The sequence below is a fragment of the Anguilla rostrata genome, chromosome 4 (genome assembly GCF_018555375.3).
Source record: "Anguilla rostrata isolate EN2019 chromosome 4, ASM1855537v3, whole genome shotgun sequence".
NCBI classification, from domain to species: domain Eukaryota; kingdom Metazoa; phylum Chordata; class Actinopteri; order Anguilliformes; family Anguillidae; genus Anguilla; species Anguilla rostrata.
This window is the reverse complement of record NC_057936.1, coordinates 44,436,705-44,458,192: the sequence shown is the minus strand read 5'-3', so window position 1 is coordinate 44,458,192 and position 21,488 is coordinate 44,436,705. Positions and strand designations below refer to the sequence as shown.

At 42.5% G+C, this 21,488-nt stretch overlaps 1 protein-coding gene across 5 annotated transcripts in view; it reads right to left on the bottom strand.

Annotated features, from left to right (window-relative positions):
• Positions 1–21,488, bottom strand: part of cnksr2a (connector enhancer of kinase suppressor of Ras 2a) — a 323,355-nt gene that overhangs the window by 229,761 nt on the left and 72,106 nt on the right. For 3 of the 5 annotated variants that reach the window (XM_064332729.1, XM_064332728.1, XM_064332725.1), the window contains exon 4: positions 15,133–15,238. In XM_064332729.1, coding sequence (XP_064188799.1) covers positions 15,133–15,238 — 106 coding nt within the window. The remainder of the gene's footprint in view (positions 1–15,132; positions 15,239–21,488) is intronic. The other 2 variants (XM_064332730.1, XM_064332727.1) reach the window with 1 other exon arrangement.

Here is a 21,488-nt window from a genome sequence, read left to right as displayed (position 1 = left end):
CCCAGTACAGATCCCTGCCGCACTCCCGTAACAAGTGGATGAGAAGCAGAGGCAGACCCCTTCCAGGTGACCTGGTAGGTCCTATCTGCAAGATAGGAAGCGAACCAAGACAGGGCAGTCCTGGCAATTAAAATCCCAGCCAAGGTGGAGAGGAGTATTTTATGGTTGATCGTGTCAAAAGCTGCAGACAGGTCAAGAAGGATCAGGACAAAGGAGAGGCGTGAGGCTCTTGCAGTGGCAAGTGCCTCCGTCACAGCTAGGAGTGCAGTCTCTGTTGAGTGCCCGGATCGGAAGCCAGACTGGTGAGGGTCTAGCAGGTTGTTCTGATGGAGAAAAGAGGTTAATTGTTTAAGAACTGCTCGTTCAAGGGTTTTGGACAGAAAGGGTAGAAGCGATACGGGTCAATAATTCGTTACATCGGAGGGGTCTAAGTTGGGTTTTTTGAGAAGTGGGGTAACACGAGCCATCTTAAAATCAGAGGGAACATGACCAGAGGAGAGAGAGGAATTAACAATGGAGGACAGATAGGGAAGGAGCTCGCTGGAAATGGACTGGAGAACTTTAGATGGGATGGGGTCAAGTGGACAGGTGGTTGCACGATGAGAGGTGATGAGTTGTAATACATTGGAGTCCTCCAGCATTTCAAAGGAGGTCAGTGTGGCTGTGGGTTTGTCCCGGGGGGTTGGGGGGCTCACTGGATGGGCGAAGGAGTTCCGGATTGTAGCCACCTTTCCTTCAAAGGCGGCCAGAAAGTCATCTGCGGAGAGGGAAGAGGGAGGTGGGGGTGGAGGAGGAATGAGGAGGGAAGAGAAGGTGGAGAATAGTTTGCGTGGATTAGAGACACATGCACTGATCTTAGATTGGAAAAAAGAGGCTTTCGCAGACGTGAGGGCAGATGTGAAAGTCGCCAGCAGGGTATGGTATGCGGTCAGGTCATCAGAGGATTTGCTCCACTTCCTCTCTGCAGCCCGCAGTGATGTTCTGCTGGAGCGTAGTGACTCAGTCAGCCATGGGCAGGGGGGTGAGGAGCGTGCTGGTTTGGAGACAAGAGGACAAAGTGAGTCGAGGGACTGGGAGAGGCAGGAGTTGAGGGTGGAGGTGGCAAGATCAACTGGCAGGTTAGAGAAAGACGCAGGAGGGGGAAGTGTAGACAGAGCAGTGGAGATGAGGGAGGATTGTGACAGAGTAGAGAGATTTCTCCTGAAAGTTACTGTGGGTGAGCTATTGGATGAATTGAGGGGGAGTAAGTAGGAGAGGGAGAAAGAAAGAAAGAAGTGGTCCGAGACATGGAGGGGAGTCACTGTAAGTTGGGGAATGGAGCAGCTTCTGGTGAATACAAGGTCTAGTTGGTTACCAGCCTTGTGTGTGGGGGGGGAAGAGGACAGGGATAGAGCGAAAGACTGGAGGAGTGAGGCAACCCTGGACAGTTGGGAGGTTTCTGGTGGTTGAAGTCCCCCAGGAGAATAGCAGGAGTGCCATCCTCAGGGAGGGAGCTCAGGAGAGTGTCCAGCTCGTCCAGAAATGAGCCGAGTGGACCTGGAGGGCGGTACAGAACAATAATGTGAAATTTTGAGGGATGAGTTACAGTAATCGCATGAAATTCAAAGGAGGAGGAAGTAGGGTTAGGACTGGGGAGGACACAGAACTTCCAGGACAAGGAAATGAGCAAACCGGTACCCCCGCCTCGGCCAGAGGCCCTGGGGGTGTGCGAGAAGGAGTATCCCGCAGACAGTGCAGCTGGGGTGGCGGTGTTATCGGGAGTGATCCAGGTTTCTGTGAGAGCCAGGAAGTCAAGAGACTTCGTCTTGGCAAAGGCAGTAATGAAGTCAGCTTTCTAGACAGCTGACTGGCAGTTCCATAATCCACCTGTGACAGTGAATTCCTGAGGTGTGGATAAGGGTGGGTAGATCAGGTTAGATTAATTACGCCTGCGGTGAACAGTCCATTTGGGGCGAGGCAGCGCGCACAAGGGAATGGGGTTTATGAACATGATAAACTGACGACGAGGCTGCCTATGGCAGCCTCCGCTGGAGCTGTAAATACCGGGTGACAATTACGTGCTTGCATTAGCTTCATTAGGGCAGATAAGCACCAGGTGAAGCTACTCGAAATTAGCTCAACAATACCGGGCAATTAAACACCAACCCCCACACACAATTTCACTAACGCCTTTAACTAACTAACAACAGCGAGTCAACTACAGAGATTCTGAGCTAACGCACAACTAAGTTTGCTGACTAGCAACAGTTGGTTTGCTTGGCTGTTCAAGCTGTTCCTTTTACTACACTGCTGACTTTCGATGTCCTCAATGATGAATCATGAGGGAAAAACAAAGAAGCCAAGGACTTTTTGTATTGTCCCAGGATGCTCAAATGAGTAGCCTATAATACTGTAGCATTCGGTCCGGCGGAGAAGCAGATTGGTCTCGGTCACACCGGCTGGTGGCCAATCAGCCTAGATGCTTAACGGTGTGTTTCCCACCGCAGTTCAGAGCAGAGACTGAGAGCACACACTGACAGCATTTCTTTATTTTGTTTTTGTTTGCGTGTTTGTCTGAGCACAACAAGGAAGGAAATGGCTGATGAAAAGCAGTGTAGCTGGCAACTGAAAAGTTAGCCAGCTAGGAGCGGCAAGCTGAAAAGCTGTTGTTCCGTTTTACTTTCTTTTGTCTTTGTTGTTTCAGTTCATTGTTTTCCAGAACCCATGAGGGGGAAGAGTGAAAGTGTTTAATTCTGGTGGCAGAGGTGTGTCAGATTTTGGGGCCAAGACCAGAAGCACACACAAAGAGAAAGTTTATTTTGGAGTTTTCGTTTGTCAGAGCACACAAAACAAAAGTAAACCCACCGCTGAAAATCCACCTTTCTTTCTTCAATATTATAGTTTGTAGTGTTAGTTTATTGTTTTTGCCCAGAACCCGTGAGGGGGAAGGATGAAGGTGTTTGTTTATTTGTTTTTGTATTGGAGTGGGTCTCCAATATAGTATAGTGAGTGAGTCTCTCTCTCCATGTGGAAAACGACGGACCCCTCCCGGAACTGCCGCATCTCCCTCCCAGGAGTGTCACACCAGTGTGTGACAAATAACATACAAAACTTAATACTTATCATGCCTAACTGGCTATGTTGTTTCCTCGTGCTAAGTGGCCAGCTACCAGCCGGCCAGCTCATCACTTCTGCTTATAGATCAATGAGTAGTTTCGCCCTTGCACCCAACTACACCATCTGGCTTCAGTCGGTTTGTGGTCTGAAACCCAAATCATCCATGTTCAATAAAGACCCATTTTTCTCTTCCTTTCCACATGAGCCACTCTATTATCTCTGACCTTTCTGCAGAACTATCCCTCACCACAGACAAAGGCAGGAAACTTAGTGACAGGTGTCAATCGCTGCTGGCCAAAGCTGTGAATCATTTAGCCCAAAATAACCAAACCATGGTTTGTAGGTGAACACCTGCATTACCAGCTGGCTACGATGAGGTGTGGGTGTCCCATGTTTCTAAGATGGTTGAATGGTCATTCAGTGCAAGGGGACTCAGCGGTGTGGTCATGCATGGCAGCCATGACATCTGCTGCTTGGCTCCACATGTCTGGCCCCACCCCCTCTGCTGGCTCACTTCCAACAACAGCAGCTATAAAACTTTACATGCACGCAATGCATTTCACAGAGTTCATATACTTTCTGTGGCCTACCCCTTGAAAAACAATTATCTAATATATCAGGGGTTTTCAACCTTTTCTGATCAAGGGACCCCCATTCAGACTCAAAGGCACATGGCAGACCCTCATCATAAGTTAAAAAATGAATTATATAATTAATGTAACCCAGGTAATATATGATTACATGTGTAATTCAGTTGCGACATTGGCATTTACACAGCAATGCAAATGCATGTCCACCCTTCCTGAGGGACTGACTATATAGTGCCCTTCATGGATCTGAAAGAGTATTATAGTGACTGACCATACACCAACCTGGGAGATGTAAAATGGCTATTTCACCTTGAACACTATGTTTTCTGTCTTCAAACCTTTCAGAGAACACCTTAGTTAAAGGTTCAGTATGTAAGTTTTTTGTAGAACACTAGTTCGTATTTGGTTAAATTTCCATCACATCCTGACAAATATCAATAAATTAAAAGGTCGAAGAAAAAAATCTGGTCTCTCTGATTGCCACTCTGAGCCACTCCAAATTTCAACACACCAGAATTTTAACAACCAATCAGGACCACTCTATGCCCTTCTTGCCTGTCAATCATGTTTCACTTTCACAGACAGCACTGCCAAAGCAGACAGTCCAGGCGGGGCTACATAAGAGCAAAGCAGAGATAATGCTAAAGCTAGACCTTGAAACTCCAATGCCACCGTGTCATTTTACGTTTGTAAGCTTCAAAACTATATTTTACACTGAATTTGACATTGAGACATAAAGATCATGAAAGTCAAGACCTAAAGTAGTCGCTATGTGTGACTGGTGACAAATACCAGTAGCTATACTAACAAAACTCTGGTGCTAGCTTGTCATCTTATGTTTAAAACCGTAAAACTATAATTTACATTACATTACATTACATTACAGGCATTTGGCAGATGCTCTTATCCAGAGCGACGTACAACAAAGCGTATAACCATAACCAGGAACAAGTATGACGAAACCCCTAGAGAGAAGTACCGGTCCAAGTGCAGGGAACAATTTGGACCCTGAAGGTTAAACTGATTAACACTAACAACGAGAACGGCAACAACGCAGTCTATGGAAAAAATACAAGTGAATTCCATTTTACACAAAGACATACAGATCATGGAAACCAAAATGTTTTTCAAATGAAACCAGATAAAACCCATTCACTAGTAGCCGTGAAAGCAGCTGAGGTGATTGTATGACTGGTGACAATAAGCTAGCTTTCAAAGTTCTGAAGTTAGCTACCAAATGATGAAAAACTCTGGTACAGCAATCTTACATAAAATTTTTTGGCTGGACTGCAACAGCAGGGCCAGCCCTACAAACGTGAATGCCTGACTGAGTGACTGATGAAGTTACACCATTGGTCGGCTGGAACACGTGTGTTAAGTCCAGCCATATACCAGATTTTGACTTGCTCTTGTTACTCTGAATTTGGCATTAAGACAATCAGATTATGAAAGCCAAGATATTGATCTGCAAAAAAATATGAAACCCTAAAACAGCCACAAATTTTTATTAACATTGATTTATATGAAATTGGCCATAGCAACTTCCAACTGATTATGATGGGTCACATTCCCTCCAGTACTCTGATATCAGGCAGCACGTGTGCATGTGCTTTGAGTGAGGGGCTTTGGAGGGTGAACCTATAACATTTATATCTTATGCTGTAGTGCTTGGATACTAAAATCTGTCCCTCAAATCTAAATTAAAGCCAGCTGCCCATGAAGGCAGCATTTTAAGGCAGCATTTGCCCATCAGTCTTTTTAAAGCATGTCTTGAACACAATTTCACAAGGCCGTCATTGCAAATCGTAATGCTTCTCATTTCATCACTACTCCAACAGGTGCACACGTCTGGGTTTTTCCCTGTCATACACACAGAGATGAGCGTGCTCTACTGGCGTACGTGTGATGGGAGAGCTTTAATTCTGCTCCATGATGCAGGGCAACTAGATCTGGAATGTTTACTGTACAGCACAAAGTGAGAAGAATGAGATGCAAAACAGGTGTAGCACTTAGTGCTTGCTTTGTAAAGGTGTGAATATGAGCGTGCAACTGCAGTACACCTGTGGTTGTAACTGCACCTGCAATACGGGTGTGAATATGAAGGTGTACTTGCTGTACAGGTGTGACTGTGAGGTATACTTGCAATACAGGCATTAGTGTGAGGGGTACCAGATATACAGGTTTGACTGTGACTGTGTACCTGTGGTAGAGGGGTGCATATGAGGGTACACATGATGCAGAGGTACAGTGCCTTCGGAAAGTATTCAGTCCCCTTCACTTTTTCCACATTTTGTTACGTTACAGCCTTATTATAAAATTGATTAAATTCATGTTTGTTCTTATCAATCTATACACAATACCCCATAATGACAAAGCGAAAAGAGGTTTAGAAATTTTTGCAAATTTATTAAAAATAAAAAACTTAAATATCACATTTACATAAGTATTACGACCCTTTACTCAGTACTTTGTCGAGGCACATTTGGCAGCGATTACAGCTTCGAGTCTTCTTGGGTATGACGCTACTAGCTTAGCACACCTGTATTTGGGGTATTTATGCCATTCTTCTCTGCAGATCCTCTCAAGCTCTGTCAGGTTGGATGGGAAGCATTGCTGCACAGATATTTTCAGGTCCGTCCAGAGATGCTCGATCGGGTTCAAGTCCGGGCTCTGGCTGGGCCACTCAAGGAAATTCACAGACTTGTCCCAAAGCCCCTTCTGAGTTGTCTTGGCTGTGTGCTAAGGGTTGTTGTCCTGTTGGAAGGTGAACCTTCGCCCAAGTCCTGAGCGCTCTGGCACAGGTTTTCATCAAGGATCTCTCTGTACTTTGCTCCATTCATCTTTAACTCGATCCTGACTAGTCTCCTAGTTCCTGACGCTGAAAATCATCCCCACATCACGATGCTGCCACCATGCTTCACCGTAGGGATGGTAGTAGCCAGGTCATAAGCGGTGCCTGGTTTCGTCCAGACATGACACTTGGCATTGTGGCCAAAGAGTTCAATCTTGGTTTCATCAGACCAGAGAAAGGGCCCTTTAGGTGCCTTTTGGCAAACTCCAGGTTGTCATGTGCCTTTTACTGAGGAGTTGCTTCTGTCTGGCCAATCGACCATAAAGGCCTGATTGGTGGAGTATTGGTTGTCCTTCTGGAAGGTTCTCCCATCTCCACAGAGGAACTCTGGAGCTCTGTCAGAGTGGCCATCGGGTTCTTGGTCACCTCCCTGACTAAGGCCCTTCTCCCCCTAATTGCTCAGTTTGGCCAGGTGGCCAACTCTAAGAAGAGTCCTGGTGGTTCCAAACCCCTTCCAATTAAGAATGATGGAGGCCACTGTGTTCTTCGGGAGTTAAATGCTGCAGAAATTCTTTTGTACCCTTCCCCAGATCTGTACCTCGACACAATCTTGTCTTGGAGGTCTACAGACAATTCCTTTGACTTCATGGCTTGGTTTTTGCTCTGACATGCACTGTCAACTGTGAGACCTTATATAGACAGGTGTGTGCCTTTCCAAATCATGTCCAATCAATTGAATTTACCACAGGTGGACTTCAATCAAGTTGTAGAAACATCTCGAGTATGATCAATGGAAACAGAATGCACCTGAGCTCAATTTTGAGTGTCATAGCAAAGGGTCTGAATACTTATGTAAATGTGATATTTCATTTTTTTTTTTTTAAATAAATTTGCAAAAATTTCTAAAAACTTGTTTTCGCTTTGTCAATATGGGGTATTGTGTGTAGATTGATAAGAATAAAAATGAATTTAATCAATTTTAGAATAAGGCTGTAATGTAACAAAATGTGGAAAAAGTGAAGGGGTCTGAATACTTTCCGAAGGCACTGTATGAGTGTGAGATGTACAATCACAGTCACGCCTGTACTGCAGTTATATGTATGAGTGTGAGGTGTACCCACCATATATTTGAATCTGTGAGGGTGTACCTGCTGCACAGGTGTGAGGATGTACATGTTGTGCAGGTGTGAATATGAAGATATACATGTTGTACATGTGTGAGGGTGTCTCCGCTGTATAGGAGTGAAACGCGGTGAGTCCTAAACATATTGACTCTAATCACTGCTGTAGTTCATTAAAACCTGTTGCTAGTGGACTGAATGAACTTAACTCCAAGTCAATTTACAATGATTTTATATTCAATGTGAGCCCAATCATTAATAATTTAAATTATACACCTGCCTCTAATATTCCTGTGCTAATTAATAATAGGCCTTTTAACCATTATACCAATGTACTAGTTGGCAGAAACCCTGATAATTTAATAGCGATTCAGCTGACACAATGAGCTGCATCTGTTCAACATGATACTCCTGTCATTCCTGCTCGCTTAGATAATCCTGTTTTTAAATGCAGAAATGGTCTGGGTCTGTTACATTTAAATATTAGAAGCCTGCAACAGAAACTTTATCATGTTAATATTTTAATTTCCCAGGCTGATCCCGACATTCTTGTCCTCTCAGAAACTTGGCTTAAGAAAACCATAGCCAACTCAGATGTGGCCATAAACGGGTTTAATATCTTTAGGATAGATAAAGCTGGTAGGGGAGGCGGTATAGCGGTTTATGTTAAATCTCGCGTCCCTGTCTCCATCCTAAAGGCTATCTCAGTCCCAAAACATTTTGAATTTATAGTTTTGAATGTGACTGTGGCTTATAATCACTCATTCAACCTGACTGGATTGTATAGACCTCCTTCCGTGCCCACAGACTCCTTAATTAAGATAACAGAGTTACTCTTTCCACATGTCAGTTCAGAAACAATAATCCTGGGTGGCTTTAATCTGGACTGGCATTCAGACATTAACTATTTTAAGGAAATCTGTTGCAATCTTAATATTACCCAGTTGATTTCATAGCCGACTTGACCTAATCTGAAAAATCCTTCCAAATCTACATTAATTGACCTCATTTTAACAAACAGGCCAGATAAAATTATAGCAAATGGGGTTTTCGACCTCGGGGCTAACGATCATTGCCGCAATGCCTGTATCAGAGATGTGAAGTTGAAAAAGTCTAAATCACGAGTTTTAGTTAAGAGAAATTTCCAACATTTTAATGAACAAGCCTTTCTGCACGATCTCTATTATAGTGAATTACCTTACATTCTAGCTATCCCCGATGCTGATGTGGCATTGGACTTCTTTGTAAATACTTTTAACTCTCTGGCTGATTAAAAAATTTAGAATCAAAGACAGATGTAACCCCTGGTTTTCACACAAACTATCATCTCTGTTTTAGACTTTAGACTTTATTGTCCCCAAGGGGAAATTCCTTTCCACAGCACTGTACCCATCATACAACAGTACATACAACAGCACACAGTAACAGCATACAATGACAGATAACAGTACACACTCAGGCCTGATCAGTGTGGCCTATTGTTCAAGGTGGCTATGGCTGCGGGAATCAGGCTTTTCCTAAAATGAGCCCTTCTGCAGCTCAGTGCTCTGTACCTGTACCGGAAGGCAGTAAGGTAAGGTGCTGATTGAGTGGGTGTGTGATGTCCTGTTCTATTGAGGTTGAAATGCATGCAATGGCCTTTTTGTTTAGCTCCACGAGGTTGGATGTGGGGAGACCAATTATCCTGGCAGCGGTGTTGGTTATGCGTGTGAGTTTGGCCTGTTTAGTAACGGATAACAAAGTTAATGTTATGTTAAAAAAGCAGGTGGAACAGTACAGTAGGATGGGCTGAATAATGCTCTGGTACAACAACAGGAGGAGATGGGGGGCAACATAGAGTCCTTTAAGCTTGCGGATGACTGATAGTCTTTGGTGGCTCCTTTTTTGGGTGTCATTAGTGTGCTGGTGGAAGCTGAATCTATTGTCCAGTGTCACTCCAAGGTATTTGAAACTGTCAACTATTTCAACTGTTTGGTTATTGATGAGAATGGGGTGCTGAGGTGAGGGGGGACCAATTATTATTTCCTTTGTCTTGCTGACATTGAGGTGAAGATGGTTATCCTCACACCACTGGGTGAAGTATACAACCGTATTGTGATAGTCTAGAGCAGAGTGGTTGTCTGTGAGTAGGGAAAGAATGGCTGTGTCGTCCAAGTATTTCAGGTAAGTAGTGATGGGTGATGGATTGGTGCAATCATTGGTGTAAAGTGTGTACAGGAATGGGCTCAACACACAACCCTGCAGCGCTCCGGTGTTAGTGGTGAGTGCAGGTGATGTGGTTGTGCCCATCCGCACAGCTTGCCGTCTGTCACTAAGGAAATTGTGCCTGACATGGATCAGACGGGGGGAGTGTTGAGATGATGTAGCTTCCGGACCATCAGATGCCTTTGGATGGTATAGAGGGTATGCACATGACATCACAGTAAGTGAAAGTCACTGCGGTTACACCCACTGAGTGGCAGAAAGACTACTCAGTGGCAGCATTAGCGTTCAGCTTGAATGCCACGAAAACACAAAAACACATATAAAATTGAAAAGAGCTGTTGTGCGATTGACTGTACAAATAGATTCAACAAGAAATCGGAGCTATCTTTTTACAGACTGTCGAAAGCTATACCTTATAAGCTCATACCTTAAGTTATGTACTGTATTGACTACTCATCAATTAAATATTTAGCATCTTTCATTTATATTCTGTGTAACTGTAAAGTTTTTGCCAGCATTTATTAAAAAACATCCATGACGATTGAGCCTTGTGTTCTACAAACAAAGGGGGGATGGTTAGATAGTATTAGCTAGCCAAGCATATAAATGATCTAACCATCCCCCCTTTGTCACAAGGCTCAATCGTCATGGATGTTTTTTAATAAATGCTGGCAAACTTTACAGTTACACAGAATATAAATGAAAGATGCTAAATATTTAATTGATGAGTAGTCAATACAGTACATAACTTAAGGTATGATTTTACCCAAAAATCCAACATACCTGACACAAACTAACAACCGCAAATCCATGTTTCGGTGCTTGGATTTGAGTTGTTTTTGTGAATTGCAGCGATGCATTTGCTTCTCTTTTCTTTAGCTTTCGGCAGTCAGTAAAAAGATAGCTCCGATTTCTTGTTGAATGTCCATGGACCACTGGTTCTTTGGTAAGCTGTAAGGATCACTGTCAAGTCCAACTGCCTTTAATTTAAGCAGATAATCGTTCATTTTACTCCCGGTTTTGCAGTTTCCTTGATTAAAGGCAGCCATGTCGTAGTATGTTTTGCCACTCAGTCCCGACTGAGGGGGCGTATTCCGGTGGGAAAGTGACGTCAATGCATACCCTCTATTAAAAGCAGAGCTGAAGTCCACAAAGAGGATCCTGACAAAGGTGCCTGAGGAATCCAGGTGCTGGAGGAGGAGGTGCAGCAGGCAGGCCACAGCATCCTCTGTGCCCCTCTTAGCCTTATAGGCAAATTGGAGGGGATCCAGTTGTGGGGCGACAACTGGCATAATGATGTTTAGCAGCAGCTTCTCCAGGCACTTCATTATTATGGATGTAAGGGCAACGGGGCGGTAGTGGTTGAGTTCTGTGGGCCGGGGTTTTTTGGGTATGGGGATTATATGGTAGCAGTTTTCCAGAGGGTAGGTATTGTGGCAGTCTGGTCAGATTTACAGAAGAGTGAATGAAGAATTGGTGAGAGTTCCAGGGCGTAGGTCTTCAACACCCTTGCTGGGATGCCGTCAGGCCCCAGGGCCTTGCCTAGCTTACATGGGCTAAGCTGGTGCCGTACCTCCTCCTCTGTAAAGGGGGCCGGGTCTTCGGGGTCTGGTGGAGGGAGGGCTCAACCATCTTTCACATTCAGCTGAGAAATCGTGAGTATCAAAGCGGGCATAGAATGTATTCAGTTCTCTTGCAAAAAATTCTGGGTCGGTTATTGCACCCAGGTTGGGGTTGGGTTCACACCCAGTTAGGGTTTTCACTTTTTGAAATGCCTGCTTGGTGTTCTTGTTGCCAAATTCAAATTCCAATTTGTCCCTGAATTTCAGTTTCGCCTTAAACACCTCATTTTTAATTATTCGATTTGCAATTTTGAGGCTATCCCAGTCTTTGAGCCTAAAAGCTTTGTGCTTTTCCTTCAGGCTCTGTTTTATTTGGGGAGTGATCCAAGGTTTGGAGTTGGGATATTTCTTTGTGTTAACTGGAATGGTGCTGTTTATGCAGAAGTTGATGTAATCCGTAATGACAGAAACCCTATCATTCAGATCTCCATCAAAAATACCCCAGTCAGTGCATGCCAAGGCCTTGGAGTTGAATAATGGTGTCCTCTGACCACTGTGGGGCGCTGTAACATTGTGGCTTATGACATTTCAGTTTCTGTTTGTACAGCGGAAGTAAACAAATGATATTGTGGTATGCAAGTCCGAGCGGTGGATATGAATGGGCACGGAAGGCATCGGTAATGTTGCCGTAACACATGTCCAAGATGTTTGCCCTTCTGGTGGGAATGTCCACACACTGTTGAAATGATGGTAGCACGCAGTCCAGTCTACAAGTGTTAAAATCTCCCACGATAAACACCGGAGCTCTGGGATACTTAGCCAACACAGAATTAGCATTCTCGGCTACCAGCTCCGCTGCTGCCTTGATGTTTGCGCTGGGGGCAATGTAAACACAGCTGACCACAACAGTTGGAAATTCCCGGGGGAGATAGTAGGGATGCAGGGACATGGTCAGCATCTCCAGGTTGGGCGTACACACCTTACGGTGCACCTTGATGTTGCTACACCACCTGTTATTGATGTAAAGGTAGACGCCGCCACCCTGCATCTTCCCCGATTGTCTCGTTCTGTCAGACCTGATGATCGTGAAATTGTCCAGGCTGACCTCAGCATCGGGGACCAACTCATAAAGCCAGGTCTCGGACAGGGCAATGATGCAAATGTCCCTGTAAGCCCTTTCCACTCGGCACCGGGCGTGTAGCAAGTCCATTTTATTCCGGAGGGAACGGACAATCGACAGGATGATGGAGGGGAGAGGTGGTTTAAATAGACGCTTCCTTATTCTGCTGCGAATACCTCCACGTCTTCCTCTTTTCCTCGGCCGAAGCTCCGACGGTAGAACCACAGCGGGCTTGATGTTGCACAGCAGCGAGGTCCGGTGTAGCAGGAGTTCATCGCAGCTGTAGGTAAGTAACCTGTTGCTGGTATCAGGATGTAGTGCAAGGCTATCGCAGATCAGCCATAAAATTGCGAATAAACTGACAATCCCTTTGTAAAGTCTGATCATGTTCGATCAGCCGAGTGTAACTTACATAAAACACTTAACACTACACGAGAACACTTAGACACAACGTAACGTGAAGTCAAACAGAGTACAGTCTGTGCTGTCGCAGCAGAGTGTGCGCCATCTTGCGCCACAAGTGTCACTCAAGAAATAAAGCATGGGCCCTCGCTAGACACTCAGTTGACCCATCCCATTGGCTTGCCTTTAGACAGTTAAGAAATAAATGTACTTCAATAAGGAGAGCCAAATCCCAATTTTACTTTAATGCATTCTCCAGCTCTTATGATAATTCAGCAAAGTTCTGGAAAATTGTAAATTCCACTAAAAATAAAAAATGTATCACGCTGCCTTTTCATGTCAGCGACAACCAATATAAATTAACTGATCAAAAAGTAATAAGCACAGCCTTTAATAAATATTTTTCCACAGCAGGCCATCTATTTGACAATTTATGCATGGAAGAGAAGGCTCAGAGGCCTTCCTCTCTGGTTGTTGGAGACTCTGTGTTTAATCTAGGGGTTTCTCCTCATTTGACCTTTTCTCCTTGCACTTTTAAAGAAGTAGCTAATGCTCTTTTAACTATGGATATCAAGAAATCAACCGGAGGGGATCATTTAGATCCCTTCTTCCTTAAACTTTCTGCACCTTTTATCACAGAGTATATTGCCCATATTTTTAATCTTCTATTGCCTCTAATAAAATCATCAAAGTCTGGAAAACAGGTCATGTAGTACCGCTGCATAAAGGTGGGGACAAAAGCGACCTCAACAATTACCGCCCTATCGCGAAACTGTCTTGTCTGTCTAAAATTCTAGAATTCTAGAATCCCTTGTAAATACCCAATTAAAGTCATTTCTTCTTAGCCATGATGTGCGGAGCCCTCTCCAATCCGTTTTCAGGGCTAAGCATAGCACTATCTCTGCCACCTCCTGAGTCATCAATGACATTGTATCTTGTCCTTGATGATAAACAACATTGTCCAGCTCTTTTTATTGACCTGTCCAAGGCCTTTGATACAGTCGATCATTCTTTGCTATTACATAGTTTATCACTTATCGGCCTAGACCCTGCTGCCTGTGAGTGGTTTCAAAACTACCTCTCAGACAGATACCAATGTATAAAGGTGGGTGATATACAATCTGAGTTTTTACACATCACAAAGGGTGTCCCCCAAGGCTAAATACTGGCTCCGATCTTATTCTCCATTTATATTAACGACATTGCCAAGTCTTTAAAAGACTGCAAGGTTCACCTTTATGCAGATGATACTATTATTTATTGTTGTTCACATTCCTTAAAATTGGCTGTCAATAATCTGCAACTTGCATTCGATGCTCTGCAAAATGCACTTGTAAACCTTAAAATTGTATTAAATGCTAATAAGACTAAATGTATGCTGTTTTCCAGAGCCAGAAAAATTGACTTTGACAACTTCCAGATTTACTCCCTAAATGGTACTCTTATTGAGAGAGTCCGCCACTATAAATATTTAGGTAACTGGGTTGATGAAAAACTCACTTTTAAAGTGCACATTGACAACCTAGTTAAAAATCTAAGGATGAAAATTGGCTACCTATTTAGAAACAAAGCCTGCTTTCCCATGTTCACCAGAAAGAGGATAGTCGAGTCAATTTTTCTTTCTTCCCTCGATTATGGTGATATAATTTACAGACACCCTGCTGCCACCACCCTTAAGCCTCTAGATGTTGTTTACCATACGGCTCTAAGATTTATTACTGGCGACAACTACGGTACACATCACTGTATTTTATATGAAAAAGTTCGCTGGCCCTCTCTTTACACAAGGAGAGATCAGCATTGGTTTCTATTTATTTATAAAGCCCTTCTGTGTAATCCACCCCTTTATTTATCATCACTTCTGGACTGGAAAAATGGAAATCACTACACTCGCTCTCAGGACTAACACTCCACGTTCCTCAAACTAACTCGGAACTAGGAAAGACTGCTTTTAAATTCTGTGCCCCTCACACCTGTAATGAACTGCAAAAAAGACTTAAATTGAATTCCATTGTATCAATGGGCCATTTTAGATCCCTGATTTCAGATTTGAACCATTTTAATTGTAACTGTTTTAATTGATGCTTGTTATTATCTCTTTTATGCCCTTTTATTTCTTTTATTTCTTATGCCTCTTGTAATCTTGGCGCATTGAGAAAGAGGGTTCCTACCCTCAATCGTCACCGAGAATCTTAAATAAAGGATGAATGAATGAATGAATGAATGAGTGCTTGTGAGGGTTTACCTGCTGTACGATGGTGGTGAGCTCCAGACAGAGCTGGATCACATTATTCCTGGTCACAGAATAATCTGTCACAGCTGCAAAGGGAGACCTGAAAAATAAGGAACACCTGAAATTAACCGTTAGATCATTCTTAACCCCCATCTTACACTCTGCAATACATATGCATGTGTGTCTGGAACATGAAAATAAAAACAGACATTGAAAAATTCATTGAAAAAACATGTTATTTTACTGTTCTGTTTAATTTCAGTTTTGTTTCTTTTAATAAGACGGGGAACAATGAACCCCCACTGAAAAGTCGGAGGAGTTGGTCTGCTGGAAAGCAGTCCAGCTACAGAGCGAGGAACTGAAATAGTTGTCTATTTCTATTTTACTTTCTTTTGTCTTTGTTATTTTAGTTTGTTATTTTAGTTAATTGTTTTTTCCCAGAACCCATGAGGGGGAAGGATGAAGATGCCATGTATTTTATTTCATGTTTGTGTGCGTGCGCTGTCTCTCTCCATGCGACAGACAACAGTGTTCTCCAGCACTGCCACAGAGGTCAAGAGAGGCCGGAATCTAGTGAAGAGGTATGGAATTCTGTTCACCTGCCTGGTGAGCCGTGCTGTCCACCTGGAACTGGCTTGTTCATTAGACACCGACTCCTGCATTGCAGCACTAAGAAGGTTCATATGCAGAAGGGGCCAAGTCTCAGAGATTATATCAGACAACGGCACAAACTTTGTGGGAGCTTAGAGGGAACTACGTGAGTCACTTGCCAATCTAGACCACAGCAAGGTCCAGCATACACTGCTAAAAGAGGGGATCAAGTGGACTTTCAACACTCCCACAGGCTTACACCATGGAGGAGCATGGGAGAGATTTAATCGAACCATCAAGAAGGTGCTCTACTGTGTATTGAGACTACAGACCCTGACAGATGAAAGTCTACAGACTGCTCTCTGCGAAGTGGAGGCTATCCTTAATGATCCACGCCTCACTCCTGTATCAGATGTCACAAATGACCTGGAGGCCTTGACGCCAAATCTGCTGCAGCTAAAGGTGAAGCCCATCTTGCCGCCTGGACTGTTTAACCCTCTGGGGTCGAGAGCTCCGCCGGCGGAGCTTGACAAGATGAAGTTAACTTTCGTTTCTATTTGGATGATTAACTTCACGTACTGTTATCATACAGACGCAACAAAAACATTGACAGAAACCTTAGAATTGCGACTTTCCAATGCGCCCATTGGCAAATAATATAAATTGTTTTAAATGTTCCAAATTTGATTAATTAGATCATGTATGCTTCGCTAAACTTTAATCATTACTATGTGAATTTCGCTCAGCAGGAAGTCCGCCCAAATCGCATTCACATGTTAACAACATTATAATTACTCCATAGAAGGAGACTAAAGGAGGGGCGATGCGAGATTCATGTGAAAAATGCCAAGTCTGCGAAAGCGGGAAAGAATGTCGCCTAATTCACTTCTTTTGAGGTGAACATTTCGTTTAATTTTGGAAAATGGTCCGTCCGGAAGCCGACACTGATGAAGAGCGGTGTCATTTCGAACAGCGAACTGATCCAGCTGAGGATCAACTTCATGCGTAAGTATATTTCTTATGATCATATTGGTAAATATGTGTACTGTATTGCAACGTATCTGTGTGTTTGTAGGAATATCCAGCAATGTGCGCGTTTGTAAATTCCCACACTACGAACGATTCGAACTATTGCATCTCAAAATTATAGGCTAGGCTCTCTGCGTCTGGTTGTGTTAGAAGTATCAGGTAGACTATGTTTTTCGATCATATTCGTAATAAATAGCTCATGCCTGGTGTGTAGTGGCGTGGCTAGGATTCTAAAACTGATGTCCTTGCACAATCGATATTAGCATACTCTAAGTAAGTTTGGGAAATAGCAATAAAATAACCACTTAGCTAAACAGACCTAGCCTAGTTCAGATTGAGGCATTGTTATTAATGAGTTGCGTGTAGTTTAGTTGGAATATCAGTGTTTATTTAGTTAAGCTAATGTTTTTTCGTTGATGGCTTGTATTATTTGTAAATGTGTGCTGTATTACATTCTCTGTGTGTTTGTAGGAATATTCACTAATATGCACGCTTGTAAATTCCCACACTACGAATGATTCTAACCATTGCTTCTCAAAATGATAGGCTACCTCTCTGCGTCTGGTTGTGTTTGTTTGGTTCTTTGTTTATATATGATGTCACATTTCAGAAATTTTGTTTTCATTAGTTAGTGGTTTGTCCCTTTTTTGTAAAGCACATTTAATTTTCACCTGTTGAAGGAAATGCATATTCATTACAGAAAGGCCATTTGCCCTCCCATTCTCACCTGGTGTTGAAAAATAGTAGTCACAACACTAACTTTTAGCAATTTATTTTATATTTCTAATTGGATTTGCTAAAATATTTTGTCATCTTTTGATACCCAAGACCTTGAAGAACACATTTCAGTGACCAAAAGTCTTATTCACAATTGTTTAGTGTGTTTTATTACAACATTCCTATGCATGTTCAAAACTACTGTTTACAGTTTGTGTGTTTTTAGAGCAGTTTACAATCCACACATTATTATGACCTACTTACTGCTGCCATATTGTTGTAGCTGAGTTTGTGCTGAAAACAAAGATATGGAACACTTGGGAATCACTGTATATAAAGTTGATGAAATTTACACAAATGTCAGAGCATCGCACAATCACCAGTGTGCCTCATTTTACCCTTAGACCCCAGAGAGTTAAGAAGGAAGACTCCTACACTAGAAGCAGCTGGAGACAGGTCCAGTATCTGGCTGATCTTTTTTGGAAGCGATGGGCTAGAGAATATCTCCCACTGATGCAGGAAAGACAGAAGTGGAACCAAGTCAGGAAGACATAGTTCTCAATGTGGATGACACAGCCCCCCAGAACTCCTGGCTCATGGGAAGGATTGAGGAGATCCTGCCCAACTGCAGAGGGCATGTACGCCACATCAGAGTTAAAACAAAGAACAACATCTTGGAAAGACCTATCAGCAAACTATGCCTGCTGCAAGAGGCATCCTAGTGACCTTTCAACTCTGACAAACCCCCTAGCTTTTAAGCTTTATCAGAGCCATTTGCATTATTTTGACATACTTCGTTCTTTATGATGGCCTACCTTTTGAATTTACACATAGTAAATTCACATTCTGAACCTTGGAATAGAGACTAGAACAGTTTTTCTCCTGGCTCTTTTTTTTTTGTTAGTACTGTCAGTATCTGGCAATAGGGGCCGGTATGTTAGAGCCATTTCTCAGTTTATTTTTTAATCACACCTAGTGGAGATTAAATAGAGGACCATGTGAGACCTAGTGCAGGTCAGGCTAATTAAGCGACAGGTGCAGCGCTGGCAAAAAAAGAAGGCAGAAGGATTTTTATTTTCAACCGTATACATTCAGTATCTTACCTGACGACTCCTTATTATTTTGATATCTATGTTAGTATCTTATATTTAGAACCACTCACAGTAAAGGGCCATTTGATTTTGTTTTGATTTAAGTATGGAAAAGGTCTATTTTTGTTCATTTGAGTGTATGTGAGGGAGAGAGAGCACAGGTTTTCATTTCATTTATAACACACACACATCATCTCCTCATCTCCATCATCTACGCCTCTACGTTGAAACTACAAAACTGTGAGTAACTTGAATTTATACGCGTTGGAGCTCGCCCTATACTGGCGTTGAAGTGGCTCGGAAAAAAACTTTTAGAATAGCCACTACAGCCCTCCTTATAAGTGGTCATCCATTTATGATGCCAAAATCATGTTTACTTAGCCAATGTAAACAAAGAAAAGTTTATTTGTTTTTTGGGACACAGTGACATTGTTTGAAACATTGGAAGGAATATCCTGACATTTATTCAGCAATAGTTTCCGAATATCGTTGATTATCATACGTAGTCGTTGGGGGATTTGAGTGATGGGACATTCTGTGGTGAATCGAAGGACACCTGCAATAGGTGAATATGAATACATTCATATATGACATTCAGAACTTGCATAGGGTGTGAGGGAGTTGGAGTTTTGGGAGACCAACCGCGACTGAACAGGGGGTTCTTTAAGCTATTAACCAGAGGTAAAATAGCCACAAAGTCTCAAGAGACAAGGGAAAGGAAAACAATACTCCTTAGGGAGAGTATCCAAAAGAAAAGCTCTACACAACCCACGTACTGGGTAAAAAAAAACTAAAGCTTAAGGAGTATAAAAATAAAACAAAACTGCCGGAGCAGAAAACGGGGCAACTCAAAGAAAACAGACCTCGAACCGAGGCTGAAAAAGTAAAACCCTAAAGAAAGAATACTGAGCTTAGATTGTGGCACTAACTTGTTGCCAACAATCTAAAAAAGCTAAAGACTGTTGTGTTAATTTTATAGCCACAACAATCCAATATCGCAACTCAATCCTATACCTTTACCTTTACCTCGCTTGACAGAATACCGGCTCTCGTGCAACATAAGTGACAGTGAAGCAAAGCTTATCGGCTTGCTCAGGGTTTAAATAGAACGCCAACAGGTGCAAATTGTAAAAAGAAATTTGCACGTGTATAATTTAATCAACTCAATGGCTGTAATAACTGAAGAAAAGGCGCATGAAAAAACCAATGGCCGTAATAACTGAAGAAAAGGCGCAGGTAGGAAAAGAAATGGTGGTATCAGCCAAAACCATGACATAGGGATTGTGTGTGTTTGTGTGTGTATGTGCGTGTGAGAGAATTGGGAAGGTCTGTGGTATGTCTAGGTGGTTTTATATTGTATAAGGATGTTTAATATTGGAAAAACAAAGGTCAATGTTCTCTTGTTTTAGAACAATTGAATTGCTGACTGATTTTGGTTACATGATAAACAATAACAGTGATGTGTAAATGGGACTAGTGACTTGTGTAAGGTGCCATTTTTAGTATTCCTGAACTTTCACCACTGCTGAGGACTGGTGAAACCACACATGCCACAAGTTATATTCGGCAACCAGCAACTGGAAGACCAGGACATGGGCCTACCAGGTGGAGGGGTCAACAGAGCCTGGACACAAGACTGGACACCGACAATACAACGTTGCAATGTATCGACAGTGCCACTGCACAAGAAATGTGCATCAATGTAGAACAGAATGTGAAAGAGGGGAAATAGTTAAAGTCGGACTGAAATTGCTTCGCTTATATTTTGTACTACCCTCGGTGGTAAAATAGGCAGTGTCAGCTGTATTATCAAATCATTTTCAATTTATAATTTTTTGTTTTGAATGATAAAAATTGGTGTTTTAAAAATCACTACGCCACCTACTGTGCTTTTCCCCCACATTTTTAAAATTGCCGCTTCCTGACGTCAGGAAACGGTCTCATTTGCATGCAGCCTATCACAGTGTGTATTTGCTTATGATTGACATTGAGGGCTAGTCTGCATTTGCCACTGTCAAGTCTGGCAAACATGGCACCTTGTAAGTGGCACTGTTGTGTTGAAGGATGCACAAATGGTAAATGGTAAATGGACTGCATTTGGACAAATAGTGACTCACTACACGCAATCCCAAAGGACACAAATGTAAAAAACAAGTGTGTAGAATTTTTATCAGGTTCATTAGTGTCAAACAACAGAAGAGTCTGCAGTCTGCATTTTAAACCAGACGACTTTTTGAACTGGGCGCAAAAACAGAGTGGATTTTGCAAAGAACTGCGACTGAACCTTGGAGCAGCCCCAACAATTTGATCAAGCACAGTACGGAGCAGTACGGAGGATAACCACAAAGTAAGTTTCTTATATTATTATATTTAGATGTATAATTACTGAGTGTATGAATTACCTTCGCCTGGCTTACAAGGAGGATAGCTAACAGCTACATTCGCTAACGTTAGCTGGCATAACTGAAAAGCAATCTTAGCATCAACATAATTATCACACGAAATATAAAGCAACAATTCAGGAAAGCCCAATATTATTTATCTAACTAGCTACGGAGATTTGTTGACTTTGTGCAATATGACAACTCATTTAGCTTTACAGGGTTTTCCGCAGCGCCTTAAGCCTAATAAACGTAAAAACACATCAGATTCAGAATGAATGTAAAAACAACCATGAGAGTTCTATGCGCTAAAAAAAGTAAAAATAAATAAATAAATAAACGGAGAGGTGGCTTTATGGTTTTAAACACTCCAGGCTATGATGACATTATAAATAGAAGTGAGTGATTGACAAGCGTTTTTATGCATGGTAGGTTTGATCTAAAAGCATTTACAGAATATAGCGTACCAAATATGGTATATAAATTTGCGGGTCAGGCACTCTTCATGGTAAGAAGAAATTTTAGGATAGCGCTTCCGATTTTGCTTGTGTCGAAAGTG